Source organism: Benincasa hispida, chromosome 6 (assembly GCF_027475165.1).
Source record: "Benincasa hispida cultivar pf3 chromosome 6, pf3_genome.v1.1, whole genome shotgun sequence".
Lineage (NCBI taxonomy): Eukaryota > Viridiplantae > Streptophyta > Magnoliopsida > Cucurbitales > Cucurbitaceae > Benincasa > Benincasa hispida.
Window position 1 is genome coordinate 56,872,199 of NC_143483.1, and position 19,759 is coordinate 56,891,957.

A 19,759-nucleotide genomic window follows, 5' to 3' on the forward strand; every position below is an offset into this window, starting at 1 on the left:
TTCTAAGTTTATAAGATTCCAAGCTGTCATGGATGGAGAAAAAGACATTGACAAGATGGAAGATTTTGTATAATTACGTTCGAACTTGGATGAATGTTGGATAATTTTGATTAGCTTTTGTATTGGAACTTTGCAGAACATTTAAAGTTTCAATTTCAAGAAGGTATTCGTTTTATTCTTTTAATTATTCATTCTTAATTCTAGTTTTTTTTAATTATTCTTTTCAAATTCTAATTTTATAAGATTCCGACATGTCATGGATGAAGAAAAATACGTCGACTAGATGGAAATTTTTGTATAATCATGTTGGAACTTGGATGAATTTTGGTTAATTATGATTAGCTTTTGTATTGGAACTTTGGGGAACATTTAAAGTTTCAACTTTAAGAAGATAGTCATTTTATTTTATTAATTTTTCATTCTTAATCTTCACTTTTTTAATTGTTCTTTTTAAATTCTAATTTTATAGGATTCCGACATGTCATGGATGGAGAAAAAGACATCGACAAGATGAAAGATTTTGTATAGTTATGTTGGAACTTGTCTTAGAACTTTGTAATTTGTATGGATTATTTTATCACTTATTCGGACAATTAATGGACATGGTTAATTATTAATTTTATCACTTATTTGGAACTTTGTATGAATTATTAATTTTAAAATTAAAAAACCATTGAAACGGGGAAAAAGATAACATTTTGAAAAAATAGTGTTTTAATGTGGTTGATAAGTTGTTCTTTCTAATTTGCATCAAGTCATCAATGTCAATTGTAACTGGTAAGCCCAGCTGAAGTGGTGGAGCCCACCCGAAAGAGAGAGAGAGAGAGAGAAAAGAAGGGAAATGCATTTCCATGGCCTAGTGGTTAACCCAACCCACTGTTTTTATCCCATCCCAAATCCAAATAATACATGGCACATGTCCCGCCGTGGCAACATGGCTCAATTAGAATTCAACACACATTTAGTTTTTTTTTTTTAAAAAAGGCAGCACGGTCGGTTTAAACCAAACCTGGCCGACCCGACACACCAGTCGGCCGATCGGTTTTCTTACACTATTCAGCAAGCACAGTTTTTTCCCAATAAAACTGACATGGTCGGTTTGGGTGCCAGTTTTCATTAAAAAAAAAAAAAAAAAAAAAAGATTCCGCCCGACCAATGATCATCCCTAATAGGACTATCTTTACAAAATTGTTACATATTTGAAAGTCAAGTACAAACTAAAATTCAAGAACTAGAAATGCACAAAAGATTTGAAATGTCAAGAACCAAAATATCTTTTAACACTAAAATTTCTTTCAACTTTGATGCCTTTTTTCCCTCTGATTCGAATTCATGGTCTTTTTCCTTTTAAAACATCATATACTCTCACAAGAGCCAGCCAATTCAACAAGAAATGCACAAAAGATTTGAAATGTCAATTAGCCCAGAGATACAATGTAGCAATGTTTTCTTACTAAAGATTTTTTTAAAAAAAAATGGAAACTGAACTTTTCATTGATATAATGAAAAGAAAATAAATCTCAAGATATACAAAGTCTATATGAAACAAACCAAAAGCGAACAAAGGATCAGGAGTGCACTCAGATATCTCAACTAGGTTGACACATCCTTAACGCAAACGTCACGCCCAATACAAAATACAATAAAAAGAAAAGAATACAATCCTTAGCCCCAACATCACGCCCAATATTAAAGATATCACAAAAGAATTAATGTTGTTACCTTGCCAAGCGAACCAACCAGAAGATTAATCTGCTCCAATGTTAAATCATCAGCTTCAGAAACATCCTCGCCAAGTATTTGATCAAACAGTCGCTGGTGTCCTTTAATAAAATCTACAACTTCTCGAACAATTTTATTTTTCACCTACAATAATAGGTTAGAAGACAACGTCTAAAGCTAAACCCATTTTTTGAAATAAAAATAAACTTGAATATTCGTCAAAGAAATTATTGAATAAAACCAAGAAGAGGATAACGAATAATCCACACCAAAATCAAGTGACCTTTAAAAATGTCTTCTAATTGACATTGACAAAAACAAGAGTAGAACGTTCATAGAAGGGAAGTCCAATTAAAACCAATGTGCCAAACCAACTTATAGAAGTCCCATGCTTCCCTTTTCCATATCTCCAAACATTCTTTTTACATTTTTATTCTTTATTAACATAAAACAACTCCACATTGATATAATGAAAAGGAATAAATGTTCAAGGGACACAAGAAAGAAAGAAAAAGAAAAAGCAGGGGAAAAAAAAAGAGAAATAAACTAAACTAAACTGAACTATAAACAATTGAATCTCCAAACACGCTTCTATTTCTTTCTATTCAAATATAACAACTAAGTTTTTTTGTTAGCATTGTCAAGGTGACCATAAATTATATATTTAACCAAAAAATTATTGGATAAAAGCAAGAAGAGGATAATAAATAACCCACACCATTGAACAAAAAAAAAATTAAAGAAAAAAAAGAGTAAACGTTTACAAAAAGAAAAAAGAACAAGACAAAATGCATACTCCTCAAGAAAAATGACGTTAGAAAAGATGCATACCAAGAAGGGAAGAAAATGATGAAAGGAAAAAATTTAGCAAATGTATGCTGACCTCGAAAAAATCCGACGTGTCAACTAATGACGTCAAAGAAAACAGCAGTCTCAAAATTGGTGTTATGATACTTTGTCGCTTGTTAATATTCCCTGCTACATCTCTATGAGGCTTCATATCAATCCACCTCAATCCTCCCTGGTACAGCACTTCATTAAACTAAAATCTTCTTAAAAAACCAACAACATAGTGGACAGTTAATCACCTGCAAATTGACTAATCTGCATGACGCAAGGTGCTCCAAAGCGCCCGTGGAAAAGAGAAGCTGGGCCCCAAATTTTCCATACTTGTGGCTAATTCTTGACAGTAAGCCAAGTTCAGCCTCAAGAGTGCAAGCTCGTTGCAAAGAATCGAAAGAATGAGCACCATCCTAAAGTGAAATTTCAACAAGCCTTATTAGGCATCAATAATAACCGCTATTCTTAAATAAACAATGCTGATGAATCTATATATATCCCCCCAAAAGATGCATTTAGAAACAAACCAACTCTAAATAGATCCAAAATCTGCAGAATACCCACAAGAAAAAAAACTTAAGAGGACTGAAAACCGTGACACGAGCGGTTAAACAAGCTTCTTTAAGGAAAAACCTAATCATTTTGTCAGATAGCTTTACAAAATCATAAAAGACAACCATAAAGATTTAAGGCATAGAACTAAAGAAATAGTAAATATTACTTCCTACCAATGGGCTTGCCATGTTAAACCAACAAACGGTAAAGGGAGATTAAATGAACTTCCAAAAAGATTCCCATTTGAGTTATCACATTTTATAGCCCATTTTATAATTTATTACATCTAATCTTTTATGGCAAGTCCTTAGACCGTTATCAGCTATAAATATCTCAATATATGACCGCAGAGTGGAAACAACCACCTGAAGTGAAACATTGCTTATGCTGATCAAACAAGACTTCAAAAATCCCCTGCTCTGAAGTTGGTTCAGGAAAAATCTGTCATGATCTATACAGATTAATGCATCCAGAATGTAGAGTGATATAGTCTTCCCTGGTTCACTGCCTTGAGTTGCATCCTTGAGAACCTGAAGATTTAATATCAAAAGATTAAAGAGCATTAAAGAATTCTCTTGAACATAATTACATGAATAGAACACTGAAGGAAATCAAATAATAACAAGCCAAGTTCTATAACATTTCTATCATGTTCCTCATTTGTTGCTTGAAAAGCATCGTCTGGAATATGAATAGGATATCTTCACATCAAGATCAACATGTTTACCATATAAGCTAATGTGTTACAGCATACATACTATTGTATAATGATGTAAATATCTTAGTTATAATAGCACATTTGTATTCATTTATTGTAACTTTACATTCCATTAGTTTAAGGCTCTTATTCACAAACATGTATACATTATATATATAGAGAGAGAGAGAGACAGATATACAAATACAGGTAAGAGACCAAGCTTTTAATGAGAAAAATGAAAGAATGTAAACTGGTATACAAAACATAAGACCACAAAAGGAGTCATCAACTAACATCAAGAACAGACTCCAATTCAAAAGAATAACACCAAATTGATAATTACAATGAGTTTGATCAACGAATACCCATAAAGGCGCATTAAACCTCACACCTACCAACACCTCCTCCAAAAACCTCTCCACCCTTCTAAAAAATTCTACTATTCCTATCAAGCCACACACCGCGGCAACCCGATACAAATAAAAGTACCAACGGCAAAGGGAATAGACAAATTGGCATATCCCTACAAAACGTCAAACCTCCTCCTGCCGTCTACAAAGAACACACTATTACAGATGCAGAATTATGATAGAATGCTATTGACTATGATCCTGGTTATTCACTCGCAAAGGCTTATATATATATATATATGACTCCAATAAGTGGAATAACTAACAGAGTATTCAGCTAGGTTACACCTCAATATCAGTAGTATTTCGTCTTAAGTCAAGAGATCAAGAATGGTTCAAGGGATATGTATTGTTGCACTACCACTACATAGTTTTCCGTTAAGAATGGTTCAAGGGATATGGTATTGTTGCACTACCACTACGTAGTTTTCCGTTTTTTCCTTCATATCAAATGCACATATTCTGTGTTTCATTTCAAACGCCTCAGAAATTTGCCAATCAAATTTTGGATTTTTCTATCATTTTTAACCTGGAATCTAGTTATATATATATATATATATAAGAACCTGCAATCTAGTATTCTAGAGCAGCGTTCTCTGAAGCTGCCTTAGACTCAACTACAAACTTCTGACTTCTTAGTTTTCTAGATCTACTGTAATTGTTGTACCTGTTTCACACTATAAACATATGAGAGAAGAGAGATATATAGAGGCCCAATTGTATGTGGACCCATTTGTTGTTCTCGATTTTCGGATGTTTCTAATTCATCAAAGATCACTACTAGAAAAATGCTACGTAGTCCAAAATCAGTAAGCAAATTTAGACGCCTGACTACCAACACACCAAAGGGCACTATTTTAAATCAGTAAGCAATTAACAACGATACAAATATTTCTCAAAAAAAAAACAAAAAAACAAAAAAACAATGATACAGATCAATAAGGACCTAGTTGTTTGCATATCTCAAGGACAAGAAGAAACCCACCACATCCAAGATAGATTGAGCCTCTTTACGTAAAATTGAAAAATTAGCATGAGCAAGTTCCGCCTGGTCCTTGTCAATCTGTAAAGCAAAGAAACAATTATTTTAAAAGAAACTAGTGGAAGTTTGAGAAGCGTTTCTGTACCAAAGCTGACAACCTTTTGTAAATCAACATCATCTCCATCTTGTTCATTTAGAAGTAGAACTTGCAGAACCGTTGTCGGAACATCTGGATGCAGCATATTCTGACAATACTGAAGGTAGCTAAGAAGCAAAGCATATTGGCTGTAGACAGATGTAAAAGCTTAACATTAGATTCCAACCAGTAAGCCACAAAGCCAACACCGGTCAAAGCAGTAATAACTAATAACCATACCGTCTCCTTAGAGCTTCTGATGATTCATTCCTAAGAATGGCCATGATGAGCTTTAGTAAAATAGAGTGACAGGCCCCATTAGATATTTGCTTCACCATGATAATATCAAGACATGAGACACTATCAGCATTTAAACCACCAGGACATGAATATCTTTCATCCCTTAGCTTGGCCATGCATGTCAGTGCGACCTGTGAAATAACAGATCTAAACGCATTAGCTACTAGAATGAATAAAAGATGTAGAAGTCAAAAATTAGCAAAAGGGAACGATAAATAGACCTGACACAAAAGATATGCCATCTTCAAAGAACAATCAGGAGAAGCAGACGCACTCAAGGAGGCATCAAGAAGTCTGTCCACAATAATAAAGAGTTAAGTATATGAAAAGCAGGAAGAAAGACAAGGTATAAACATGAACATACTGGAATAGAATATCAGATCGGTTTTCAAGTGATGATATTCTTCTGGACACGGTAACCTATGATAACAAACTGCTTATTATTAGAAACTGATAAAAACAAAATGTTAAAGATTGAAACTAGAATTGTGGAATATTATACAGGTTCCCGATAAAAGAGGCATGCAGCTAGCACAAATAGGAAAGAACAATAGACCTCAATGGCTTGTGACCAGCTAGTTAACATATGAAGTTGTGCAGCCTGTTCCTCAAGATTTTTGTTGTATTTCCATCCCCATCGTAGTAACTGTTGAATGGTTTCTTTTACTTCTTCCAGCTCAGCTTCACTCCCAGTGTTATTCAGTTGGGGATTATCTGAATTAAATTTCTAGGAAACAAAAATATATATATATAAAAAAAAAAAAGAACAAATTACTGAACTCCGTCATTTTTTTTGTCAAAAGAAGAAACTGATTTTGTTCTTCACCGACCTGCCAAAGTTTATCACAAAAGGAAGTAAGATCAATCAGGCGATCACCACGCTCTGAATAATAATAGATCCCACCCTTTTGAGAAGTTGAAGGATTCCCAAGTATGTCTTTTGTCTACAAAACAAAAATAAGGCCAGCATTGGAAGCAAATAATGGGGGAAAAAAAGACAAAGGAAACCAGCATACTAGAATATTACCAGCAATTCATACTTCAAATTTGAAACAACTTGGGGAAGTTTGATTGAGGTATCAGGAGTTCTGAACTGAACAACCTCAAGTAGCTCCAATGCCTGAGCACAAAAAACATCAGGAGAAAAGATATAAAACTAACCCGAGCCAGCTCGGTAGTGCTTCAAAAATTGAAATTTATTACAAGAGAGAGGTCAATTTCATTTGTGCCATAATCGCTGGAATATAAGCCCATGGATGTCCTTCCAATTTCCCCCTTTTTTTCCAATGAGACACATTTTTTTGTGAGAGGGGACGGGGTGAACAGGTAGGGGAAGAGGTTGGGATGCCACCTAAAAAACTACTAGCATCTATAACATCTACTTTTCAGAAACACTTGAGACTTTAAATATGAGAGTTGATATCCTGATAAATCTTCTGATGGAGCACTTGGCGTGAAAGAAACCTTACTTATCCATTTAATCTTAATTTGTTTACAGTTCTAGTTGGTGTAAGCTAGCTAGATGCTTCTGTAATTATTTGCTCTCCAATATATGTGCTTATCGGAAGGGATTTTTGTAGCCCATTAGCTTTGGAGATTTCCTCTTTTGTATATTTCATTACATCAATGAAATTCTAGGTTCTGTTCCCCTAAAAAAATAAAAAAAGGAAACATCGCCTGAAAATCAAAATAATTAATTATTCAAGACAATAATCAATTATCACTTTTTGATGAGAAAAAAAAATCATATCATTGACTTCAACCAGAAGTCATAGAACTAGAAGCCTGGAAAAAAAAAATGCCTCTCTAACTAAATATGAAGGTTAAATGCTGTAAACCAATCGCAAAGCATCTCACTTAAGGCTGTAGAATCCAAAAACTTACATATCCCTGGTGTTTATATTTAAAAATTTTGGTTCCTTTCTATCAAAGGGCTATAAAAGATTTCTTCAACCAATTCTAGCTTCCCTATAGATCCAACATCCCAATATGGTTCCAGGAAGCCAATGACCGCTATCTAAGTTAAATCTCAAACTCAAGGAAAATGTTGAGCTCTATCATGGATATTTCATGAAAAGTCACAGAAATAACATGGCTTGGAATAAATTAGGTGAGGGACACTTCTGATTTAATGAAGGGGCTCTTTGGGTAGATTTCCGATTGTTTAGGTTGCTTCTATACTTTATTTTTTATTGATATTTTACTGTTTTCGGTTTTACCAAAGTATGTTTTGTTGAATGCTTAGTTGTAGTTCGGGTGTGACCAAGCCCTTCATTGGGTCTATTTAAAGAGGTTAGGTTAGTTATAGTTTAGACGTGACCAAGCTCTTCCTCTTTGGTGTTAATTTGTGTATATTATTGAATAATCAGAATTAATTCGCATGATCATAATACAATGAATTACATAATAAATATACAACAAGAATGCAATAAGGAAAATATAATTAGGTCATAATTAATGTTAACACCCTTCCTCAAACTTAACGTGGTAGAGTGACGACCAACTTGAGTTTGTGAAACGACCGACTGAAGCGACTGAATGAAATTCAAGGTGGTAGATGACGGGAACTGAGGAAAAATTTCGAATCAAATCACGAAAGATCTAGGCTAAAAATAGAAATCCACAAAGAACTAAAACAAAGAGAACTTTTGGGCTGGAAACAAAGATCTAAAACCGAAGCCATAAACTGCCGATTTGAAAGCGGAATAGAGACCCTGAACAAAGACCCGAAAACAAGGTTGAAACCAATAAACAAAAAAAAAAAACTAAGCAATAGAATCAATTAAGTAGGTGAACCAACCCAAACATCGGTCTAAACGAACTGAACCGAACCGATTTAATTGGACCAAATCAAACTGATTTGGACAAAACAACTAATTGCATCGAATCTGAACTGACGTGAAAACGAGGTTCTAAATGGAGTAGATCTCTGGGCATCTAACATGGGGAGAAGTGCGACATGAGTGGCTGGACCTCCACGAGGCAAGGCAGCGAGACATGAATCTTGGAGCAGTTGGGAAGGGAGACTCAGATCTAGGCGGTCTCCATCGACAATTGTGCAAGGATTGAGCAGATCTGGTCGACGGAGCAAGTTGTGTAGGGAGGCAAGAGGCTTTGTGCACACGAGTGGTCTGGACAGCAACAGACAAGGATCTGAATGGAACATGGGCGACCTAAGGTGGCGCAATCTAGAGCGAAACGCAAAACAAAGCAGAGCTGAGTAAATTGTACAGATGGTGCAACGGTGCAAAGGGAGCAGAGAGGCGCAAACGAATCTGAGGATGCAAGAGCCGGAGTGTGGCAGCGGATCTGGGGGTGTAGAGGCGGAGGAGGATCTGAGAATAGAGGCCTCGATGAGAGGCCGAGGGGCCTGGGAATTTGGGCGAAGATGAATCTGCAAACAGATGGGCATCGAATCAGATGGAAAATGGCAGGAGATGGCAATACAAAGGTGTGACAGTAACACCTAGTAAGGCAGAGGGAAAACAAGTTAAAAACCCTTGTGGTAACAGTCGACGGGTCTGCCTCCATCAACAGTCGATCAATGAAGGCAGTTGTGGCGGCTAAAGTTCAATGCGACAAAACCTAGGGCTTTGATACCATTTTAATTTGTGTATATTATTGAATAAATAAAAAAAAAATGAAACGAAAACAAACTTTTCATTGATATAATGAGAAAGGGCTAACGCTCAGAGTACAAAGAGAAATAATCAGAATTAATTCGCATAATCAGAATACAATGAACTACAGAATAAATAGACATCGAGAATACAATAAGGGATTGTTAAAAATAAAAGAGTAGGGAAGAGAATAACAATACAGTTACGTGGAAACCATAGTACAGGGAGAAAAACCACGATAGACACTGATTTTTATTATTGATTCTAATATACAAAGTACAAGAGAATAGGCCAAATAAATAGACTAGTGGGAAACCCTAGGGTACACAATTACTAAAATGCCCCTAGGGTTACAAGCCGCTTTTTCGACACTCCCCCTCAAGTTAGGGCATAAATATCAATAAGACCCAACTTGTTGACACAGTAATCAAAGCTTTGTCTCAGTAATCCTTTTGTGAGCACATCTGCAATTTGCTGATTTAAGGGAACATAAGGAATACATATACTTCCGTTGTCAAGTCTTTCCTTGATGAAGTGTCGGTCGATCTCAACGTGTTTTGTTCTGTCATGCTGAACAGGATTATTTGCAATACTTATTGCTGCCTTATTGTCACAAAACAGTTTCATTGGGAGCTCATTGTCTTGATGAAGATCTGACAACACTTTCATCAACCAGATTTCTTCACATATCCCTAAACTCATGGCCCGATACTCAGCTTCTGCACTACTTCTGGCCACAACTCCCTGTTTCTTGCTCCTCTAGGTCGCAAGATTACCCCAAACAAATGTGCAATACCCTGATGTTGATTTTCTATCAACAACAAACCCTGCCCAATCAGAATCAGTGTAGGCTTCAATGCAGCGTTTATCAAACTTCTTGAACATTAACCCCTTATCTGGTGTATCTTTCAGATATCGAAGGATGCGTTCAACTGCTATCATGTGTTCTTCACAAGGAGCCTGCATAAACTGACTGACGACACTCACTGCATATGAAATATCAGGTCTCGTATGAGATAAGTATATCAATTTCCCAACTAACCGCTGATACCTTTCTTTATTGACCGGAACACTATTACTAGAATTGCTGAGCTTTGAATTATATTCAACTGGGGTGTTAGCAGGTTTGCACCCAGTCATTCCTGTTTCCGTTAGAAGATCAATCGTGTATTTCCGTTGGGACACTGAGATTCCGTCCCTAGACCGGGCTACTTCCATTCGAAGAAAGTATCTTAACTTCCCAAGGTCTTTAATTTCAAACTCTTTGGCCATCTTTGCTTTGAGTTTCACAATTTCAACATCATCATCACCGGAGAGCACAATATCGTCAACGTACACAATGAGAACTGCTACCTTCCCTGAAATTGATTTCTTTGTAAAAAGTGTATGATCTGAGTGCCCTTGGGTATACCCTTGTCCTTTGACAAAGGTGGCAAATCTGTCAAACCAGGCTCTCAGAGACTGTTTTAACCCATATGGCGACTTTCTCAGCCAACAGACTCGCTGTTTGAACTGATCTTCAAATCCGGGAGGAGGATTCATGTAGACTTCCTCCTCAAGTTCTCCATTGAGAAAGGCATTCTTTACATCCAGTTGATGCAAAGGCCAATCTTTGTTAACTGCAACTGATAGCAATACTCGAATAGTATTGAGTTTAGCTACGGGAGAGAATGTCTCGGAGTAATCTACCCCAAAGGTTTGAGTAAATCCTTTGGCAATTAACCTGGCTTTGTACCGATCAACCGTCCCATCTGACTTTACTTTATAGTGAAAACCCATTTGCACCCAACTGTCTTGTGCCCTTTAGGTAGGATCACTTAGTCCCAAGTTCCATTTTTCTCCAAAGCTCTCATCTCCTCCAAAACAGCAGCCTTCCAAACTTCAGTTCCCATTACTTCCTGTATGTTACTCGGTATCACCCCTGCATCTAAACTAGTGGTAAAGGCCCTAAATTCAGATGACAGGTTACTATATGTCATGTAACTATGCATAGGGTACCGTGTACATGACCGGATACCTTTCCTCAGGGTTATTGGAAGATCAAGAGAAGCATCATGTTCCTTCAAACTGTCAGAATTTCCATTCTGATCACTAGTCTCCTCTTCCTATTTCTCATCTTCAGATATCACACCTTTTTCACCACTATCTTTAGTATCACTCACATTTTCTAGAGCTGTGTCTGAATCGTCATTCACTGTTGTCTTCCCATCTGCTATAGTGGTGCTGTCAGCACCTTTCTCTCCTTTTTCCTTTCTGCACTCGTTAGTACAAGTATCAATCTCATTAATTTCAGGAATACACGTACCTGATGTCGAGTTTGACTCATGGATCGGAGCCGGAGATGCAACAGGTGACGCTGCTTCCCAACCTGAGATTCTTCCTATAGTATGTTGTCCATGGGACTTGATTAGTAGGAAGGATAGGACCAACATGTTCGAGAATAGGTGCAGACACCAAGGGAACTATATACGTGGACCAGTTAGTCTCTTCACGAGAGGTCTCCCCCTGAAGATGGCTAACAGGGAAGAAGGGCTGATCCTCAAGGAAGATGATATCCATGGAAACAAAATATTTGCGAGAGGATGGGTGGTAACATTTATACCCGTGCTGATGGAGTGGATACCCAACAAAGACGTATTTTTTAGCACGGGGGGTAAATTTCGTGCGGTTTGGACCATGGGAGTGAACAAAGGCAACACAGTCAAAAACTTGAAGTGGTACATCGGAGACTAAACGAGTCGTAGGATAGGAATCTTTTAAACAGTCTAAGGGGTTTTGAAAATTGAGGACTCGGGGAGGCATTTGGTTGATTAAGTGAGCAGCAATAAGGATGGCATCACCCTATAGGTAAGACAGGAGTGATGTGGATAGCATTAAGAACCTAGCAACTTCCACCAAATGACGATTTTTTCTCTCTGCTACCCCATTTTGTTGGGGAGTGTAGGCACACGAACTTTGGTGGATAATCCCTTTGGATACAAGAAACTTCTGGAAGGAAGCGTTAAAGAATTCCCGCCCATTGTCACTTCTCAAAATACCAATCCTGGCATTAAACTGGGTTTCCACAATGGCATAAAATTGCTGGAATACAGATAACACCTCGGACTTATCAATGAGAAGAAAGACCCAAGTAAGCCGAGTGTCGTCGTTTATAAAAGTGACAAACCAGCGTTTCCCTGTGGAGGTTGTGGTTGGTGAGGGGCCCCAAACATCACTGTGGACTACGGTGAAGGGTTTGGATGGTTTATAGGGCTGGGAGTGGAAGGAGACACGACTCTGTTTGGCACAAATACACACTTCACACTTTAAAGAAGACACATTAATATTGCGAAATAAATGCGGAAATAAGTGTTTCATATACTGAAAGTTTGGATGTCCTAAGCGGTAATGCCATAACAGAAAATCATTCTCAGAGGTAGAAAAATTTAAGGAGACAAGGCTAGTCCTATAATCATTCCTAGAGGAAACATCATCAGTTAGGAAGTAGAGTCCCCCATCGTGTCGAGCAGTGCCAATCGTCGTCCCCGAACTTAGATCCTGAAATAAAACAGAGTCGGGTGGAAAAACTGCCTGACAATTCAAATCTCTTGTAATCTTACTGATGGATAACAAATTATATGAAATTTTAGGAACATACAAAACGTCCCGCAAAACCAAACCCTCAAACGGAGATAAATCCTCTTTTCCTGCAACAGGTGTGAATGACCCATCTGCAATCCTAATTCATTCGTTACCAGTTGGATAATATGAGAAAAACTTATCAGAGGTACCAGTAAGATGATCCGTCGCCCCTGAGTCAACAATCCAAGGTTTTTTACCGTTCACACTAACAAGACCAAAAGACTATATATTTCTTGACGGGACGATAGTACTGATTCCAACTGTACTCAGGCTGGTCGTACTGTCAACTGAGGAAAAACCATGCAGGATATTTGTAGTGGGTAAAATAGAGAAAGAATTTACCGGGTTTTCATCTAGGTATTGTGCCGAGCCACCATGATTGGGCGCGACTGGAAAAGAAGCTCCTACGGACGGCTGGACAGAGGCAGAAGCAGCCGTGAAAGCTGGACTCAATCCGTCGACTGGGTAACTCATAGGCGGAGGCTGCTCTGCTGCTCGGCTCGGCGCAAGGAAAATAGCTTGAACGACCGGCCGGTGCACGAAATCGGCTCAGTAGCTCACAGACAAAAGCGGCTCGGCGCACAGAATCTGCTGGGTAGGAGCTTGAACGAGCGGCACGAGTGGCGCGACCAGTGCAGACGAAGGGCTCGGCAGCAACCCACCAGCGCGGCTCGGCCCGATCGAGCGTCTCTAATTGGGAGTCTACGATGTGGTAGTTATATAGGCCTATGTGGCAATAATTTGAAAAGAGCGTTTCTGATCGTTGAAGGCAATCGAGCGTTTCTGATCGTTGAAGGCAGCTTCAATCTGGAACAAACCGGTCGATCCTCCCTCGCGCAGCGGCTGGAACATATCAGCAGGGTTAAATCTCTCCTCTACCGGCGGCGGCTGGACGTGGGTGGCAGCTGAGATCAGTTGTGGTAGGGCGGCTTGGAGATACTCCTTCACAACCGCCTGAATGGTTGCCTTCATGTTAACGTTCGGAGTTCCGTCAATGACGGCTAGGGTTTCATAACTTGGTATAGTTTGGCTTATGTAATACAAGTTTTTCACGATTTCCTAGTCCCATTAGCTTTAAAAGATAGTTCTAATTGGGAGTCTACGATGTGGTAGTTATATAGGCCTATGTGGCAATAATTTGAAAAGAATAGTTTAAACATAACAAAAACGAATATGCACTTACTGTACATAGAAGATAAATGGTTAGTGTTGAATAAAGTACCTTGCTCTTACTGGTAGTTCTAATTCCAGGATCTACCCCATGATTTTGAAGTGAGAAGACTGGACCTGATCCAGTATCAACTATCTCCTGCCCATACAGGTGCGCAAGAATACTCTGACATGCCTCTCGATGGATTGGGCTACCCAAGTCAGCAGCATGCAACTCAATTGCTAAAAGTTTAAGCAACCATGCTCTCTTGAAAAAATAAAAAAATAAAAATAAATAGCCAAATTGCCTGGTTATAAATGGCAAGAGCTAGAATATGCAGGGAAAATAGAAAATGCAAGCATGCGCAGGGTTAGGAAGTGCCATTATTCATCCAGGGAAGACAAACCTGATGAAGGGAACTGACACGGAGAATGTGATTGTTTCTCTTGGGAAGGGGAACAACACCAATTGTATCCAAGTGCTGCCATTACAAGCATGAAGAAGGTACCAAGAAAAGAAGGGAAGGGTGGATAAAAATCCAATAAATGAATACAACCTTTCGAGCCACACATAAATCTTTCCATATCCAGAATGCAGGTGTTCATACCTTAATAAAGAAATAGTACTTCTTGTTGCTCAAGAGATCCACGACTGGTCCAGAAGTTAGAGGATCTAAACATAGCTCATAAAGAAGCTGTACAAGTACATCACTTTAGACTTGGTGGAGGGTGAAAGGAAAGAGAAGAAGAAAAAGGACAGTACGTAGAAATTGTATATCCACTAATTAGAAATAGGTAATTGTAATCTACAACATCTAACCTGAAAACCAAACTCATAAAGTAAGGCATTGACTTCAGGATTTGAAAGCTTTTCCAAAATCTCGAGAATAACCTTCAAGCAACTACAAAGGAAGAATGATACGACTACTGTAATATAATGTGACTTAACATTACCAAAGTGAACAAAATATCGTAAAACCATAAAATCACCTATAATGAAATTTTGGCTGCAAAACTGTCCGCTCAATGGATGTCTCAAGGTTAAATTTAAGTAGCAAATGTGTGACATTTGGAGCTGGTCGGCTAATGTTGTCAATAAGAAGCTGCAGAAAAATGGGCATAAAAATGATGGTGGTGATTCAGTTAGTTCAGAAAGTACAGACTCCAAAGATTTTCAGGTACTAGAAATAAGAAATCAAACTTGACAGTAAAAGAATGCCCATACAAACCTGCATTATAAGAACACCAGGATCATCTCCACTATTTTCTATTATATGACACTCTTCAGATCTTATTTCAAGGCAGGATGCATAATCCTCAATTAAAGAGCTCGCAGTATTAGATTTTAGTAGTAACTGCACAAGCCCAACCATACGAGAACTACAACCAACAAATAACATCTTTAGAACTCTGAAGTCAACATATTCAGTAACATAAAAAATTCACATATTCTTCAAAGATTTTTTTTACCACATGCCAAACGACAATTGAGAAAAAGAAGAAGGAGATGCCTTAAAATACTCATTATTTTGATAGACAACTGCTGAATTCTGGGATGAAATTCATATCTGACATACTCCAACAGTGCAACAATTTGACTGTGATCTTGAGAGAGAATGACTTCCAAAGGCTGCAAGAATTAGGTCAAATCAAGGAGCAATTTTTTTTTAAGACAAGAAGTACAGAAGACATCCAGAAGATACGTACATGATCTAACTACGAGTTCAAGTTTCGCTGTGCATACATACATTAATTTTTTAATTGTCACTTGTTGAAAACTTAGTTCCGGAGACATTTAGAATACTTGGTTAAAGGAACCTACAAGGTTACCCTTCTTAAACACACTTCTCCATCTGTTTCAGGACTATAATAGAAATAGAAATGGAAAAGAAATAAAAATAAATAAATAATACAGAAGGGCGAGGAGAACAAGGGATTCTCCAGACGATATTACAGAAACAGTATAAGAAAACAAATATAATGGAGAGATTATAAAAAGGCTTTCAAATTTAAACCCTAGATGACAGAAAAAATTAATGATACTTAAAACCTCGGCAACCAAAACTGCAAATCTCCGGGAAAAACTTCGGTGCTGGCCAATATTTTTTGTATTCAATCAATGAATAACTAATGGTAGTCTTATTCAAAAGGATATGTACAAAATCACCAATTCACTCATTCATACGGGTAAAGAAAAAACTGAAGCTAACAACTGCAACAAATGAGATAATTACCTGATATAGAGGGCGCCAATAATCAGCCAGAAGTAAATCCTTCTCTAATACAAGTATCATTATTTCAAGAGAAAGTTCCACAGACTTCTCCAAAAGTTGGCCATAAATCTGACTGGTCCTTTCATTTATGAGAGAACTGACACCAGGCAGAAGAATACCCATGATGTTTCTAAAAACAGATTTTCCACTCATGAAATCCTAACCAAAGACAAAAACAAAACCTTGAGGCATTTCCAAAAAAGTTAAAATAGTAGCAAACACAATATCCAAGAACTCAAGGATACAAGACATTATCTATTAGTTTGAGAAAAAAAAAATGGAGCAAAAAACTTGACTTCTTTTTTAAAAAAAAATAGAAACAAGCCTCTTCATAATAAAATGAAATGAGACTAAAACTCGATTTACTACATAAAAATAACAAACCAAAATATAGAAAAAATAAAATAATAATAATAATAAGAAACCAAGCTAAGACTGCGACCCAACAAAATCAAACCAAGATCATAATTGTAAAACAACGTAGATACAGAAGCCCAAATGGAGGCACTAAATTTCACCACCACCCGAATCTTATCACCTAACTTTTCCAACTCTCTAAAAGTCCTATTGTCTCTGTCGAGCCAGCTCCCTATAAAATAGGTTCACAAAATTTCCCTACTCTCAAAAAGGTGAGCACCTTCTCAATAATAGCATACCCATCTTGATTAAAAGCAGAGCACAAACCAAAGATCTCCAACAAACGATTCAAAGAGAATGAACAAACTTGCAACCCCATGTCAAATCATCTAACACTCCCCCTCACTTGTGGTTGAAATATGAAAAACAGCCAACAAGTGGAAATCAAGATTAGTTGGGGAGAAAACAACATTGCAGGAATTTGAACATAGGACCTCCTGAACCTGCTCTGATACTATCTTAAATCACTGATTGATCCAAAAGCTTAAGTTGATAGGTGAAGGTAAATTTAATTATATGTCATCTAACATCTTCAGATTGACGTCTACAAAAAAAGGGAAGAGTGTTAATCTTCCATGTAAACCAGCCATAAAAACAAATATTAAAAAATAATAAATTAATAATTAATAATAATAAATAAAACCCTTACCTTCCCAAGGATGTTAATCTTCTCGATGGAGGAGAAAGCAAAGATGATTGGGATGAGGAAGGAATAAACAACACCAGAAAGAAGGAACTAAAAGAAGCCCCTATAAGAATCAGGAGTCCAAAGTCTAGAATCCTTTCTCCTTTGAAAAATTGGTGATTATAAAGGATAAAAAGTAGACTGACAACGTCAAGCATCTTGATATCAAAAAGATTGTGCTTGAAACCCAACGACAAAGAGGAAGAATCAGATGGTAGTGAAATAGAAGCCACAAAATCCAACTTCTTACTCGAAAGATCGTGCAAACGAGGGAATATCGTCTAATAATCGAGTACCCTCTTGTTCTCACTCTCGAAAAGGCGATTAGCAAAAAATTGACGTATAACTACTTCCCCCTTACACACATAAACACTGTCTCTCCTCTAACTAACCATGGTCCCCACTCCTACCATCACCCACATTTTCTATTCCCTTCTTACCCCTCCTTTGAAAATGAAATATAATTGGAGGCCTAACATTCCCCTCCGCCTCTAAAACCACCTCGTCCTCAAGATGAAAATCGGAGAACTGTTGTTTGAAATCATCAACGAACTCCCAAGTGGTTGCATGCACTAGCAAACCCTTCCAACTAATCAACGCCTCCCAATCTCCCATAGTTGGATTTTTCTAATATCCAAAAACTTCTAAGGGGTCAGTTATCCATTCAAACATTTCAAAAAAATATGGTGTAGCTGATTGAACTTCACGATGCTGCCCCAATGCTCGTTTGAGCTGCGAAATATGAACACTTGATGGATTGACATTCCTTCAGGCAACTCCAACCAATAAGCTAGTAATCCAATTCGAGCACTAATCCGATATGGACCAAAGTATTTTGCAGACATGTTTTCATTTCTTCTCTCAGCCAAAGATACTTGTCTATATTAACGTAATTTCAAATAAACAAAACCTCAGTTGAATATAGGGGGAAAAAAGGAAATTTTCTTCTCTATATATATATCAGTTTTTCCTAATTTTTCTTCCCTATTACCATTAGGTTATTTCCTTATATAGTTATATCTATCTTTTTAAATTGAGGTTGTATCTTTTTACAAAAATATATGAGAAATATAGAATTCTTCACGGTATCAGAGTTATCGCTTTTGAAGTCTTTGTCTTCTTAGGTTTCACGTCCAAAACCTTTCGTCCGACAAGTTTACTTCCCCAAAGTTTGACTTCGTGTCAGAAGCACCTCTTATTCTTTCACGTCAGAAGGAAAATCTCTGTGTTCAATGGGTTGAAATTGCAACCTTTCAAGCCGGAGATTACCTAGGTTTCAAAGATTGAAGAAGGAATACCAGAAAAATCGCAAGCTTGAAGACAAAATCCTAGTCGATCTCTCCACGAGCGAAGCTCACAAATTTGCAGTCTTTTTTTCTTGAAAAGGAAACGCATTTTTCATTGAATTAATGAAAAGAGACAGACTCAATATACAAGAGGTTACAAAGAACAAAACCAAAGGATAAGGAAGAACACCTGGACATCTCAACTAAGTTGACACCCCCTTAGCACCTTCATCATATCCATAATTAGAAATACAAATGAAACACCTACTAACTGAAGTACAATATCAAATACAAAAGAAGGAACAAAACCAAAAATGAGAAGAAACAATCCAAAGCAAAATGTTATAATCACTGCCAGGACAAAACATAGGACAGCTAACACTTTGAAAGTTTAAGAGTTGTTCTAACGCTGAGGAGAAATAAATGCCTGCCAATTCAAGTTTAACTCCCGAGTAGAGTAATCTTCAAAAGCTCTTGAAAGTGTGCACCAAGAAGAAGCATTTAGCCAAGCAAACTCAAAACGGTCTAACTAAGGGGAAGCTTTATCATGGAAAACTCATTGGTTCCTTTCAAACCATAATTCTGCTGGCAAGGCTTTAACCGCGTTGCTCCAGAGTAATTTAGGTTTCTTCTTGATAGCAGTCTGTTGGGTACTTAAGCACCTCGGAGAACCACACCCCAAAAGCTAGCTATTGGGGTGGGAGAGCCAAGCCACTTAAATACCACATTGGTCAACCCATTCTAACCAATGTGGGACAAAGGCATCCCAAACTACCTTGGTTCCTAACAATACCCCATCCCCGGAAAGCCGACGTCCCGGCGACTACTCCGGTGGTACTTCACTCGGCTACACCCGGTTAGAACCCTCCACTGGTTCCATTCCGGAATGTCAACAACCGGCTCTGATACCATTGTTAGGTACTTAAGCACCTTGGAGAACCACACCCCAAAAGCTAGCTATTGGGGTGGGAGAGCCAAGCCACTTAAGTACCACATTGGTCATCTCATTCTAACCAATGTGGGACAAAGGCATCCCATACTACCTTGGTTCCTAACACAGTCC

General features: G+C 37.6%; 1 protein-coding gene across 1 annotated transcript in view; it reads right to left on the reverse strand.

Moving 5' to 3' along the window:
• EMB3142 (nuclear pore complex protein (DUF3414)) overlaps positions 1–19,759 on the reverse strand; it is a 73,812-nt gene that overhangs the window by 8,891 nt on the left and 45,162 nt on the right. Inside the window, exons 19-38 of the mRNA XM_039033913.2 lie at positions 16,270–16,467; positions 15,547–15,665; positions 15,265–15,415; positions 15,026–15,138; positions 14,856–14,937; positions 14,644–14,730; positions 14,443–14,517; positions 14,109–14,303; positions 6,673–6,765; positions 6,476–6,589; positions 6,202–6,372; positions 6,010–6,065; positions 5,867–5,939; positions 5,586–5,776; positions 5,368–5,494; positions 5,213–5,290; positions 3,483–3,647; positions 2,811–2,975; positions 2,606–2,743; positions 1,723–1,866 (exon numbers count right to left, since the gene is read on the reverse strand). Coding sequence (XP_038889841.2) covers positions 1,723–1,866; positions 2,606–2,743; positions 2,811–2,975; positions 3,483–3,647; positions 5,213–5,290; positions 5,368–5,494; positions 5,586–5,776; positions 5,867–5,939; positions 6,010–6,065; positions 6,202–6,372; positions 6,476–6,589; positions 6,673–6,765; positions 14,109–14,303; positions 14,443–14,517; positions 14,644–14,730; positions 14,856–14,937; positions 15,026–15,138; positions 15,265–15,415; positions 15,547–15,665; positions 16,270–16,467 — 2,535 coding nt within the window. The remainder of the gene's footprint in view (positions 1–1,722; positions 1,867–2,605; positions 2,744–2,810; positions 2,976–3,482; positions 3,648–5,212; positions 5,291–5,367; positions 5,495–5,585; positions 5,777–5,866; positions 5,940–6,009; positions 6,066–6,201; positions 6,373–6,475; positions 6,590–6,672; positions 6,766–14,108; positions 14,304–14,442; positions 14,518–14,643; positions 14,731–14,855; positions 14,938–15,025; positions 15,139–15,264; positions 15,416–15,546; positions 15,666–16,269; positions 16,468–19,759) is intronic.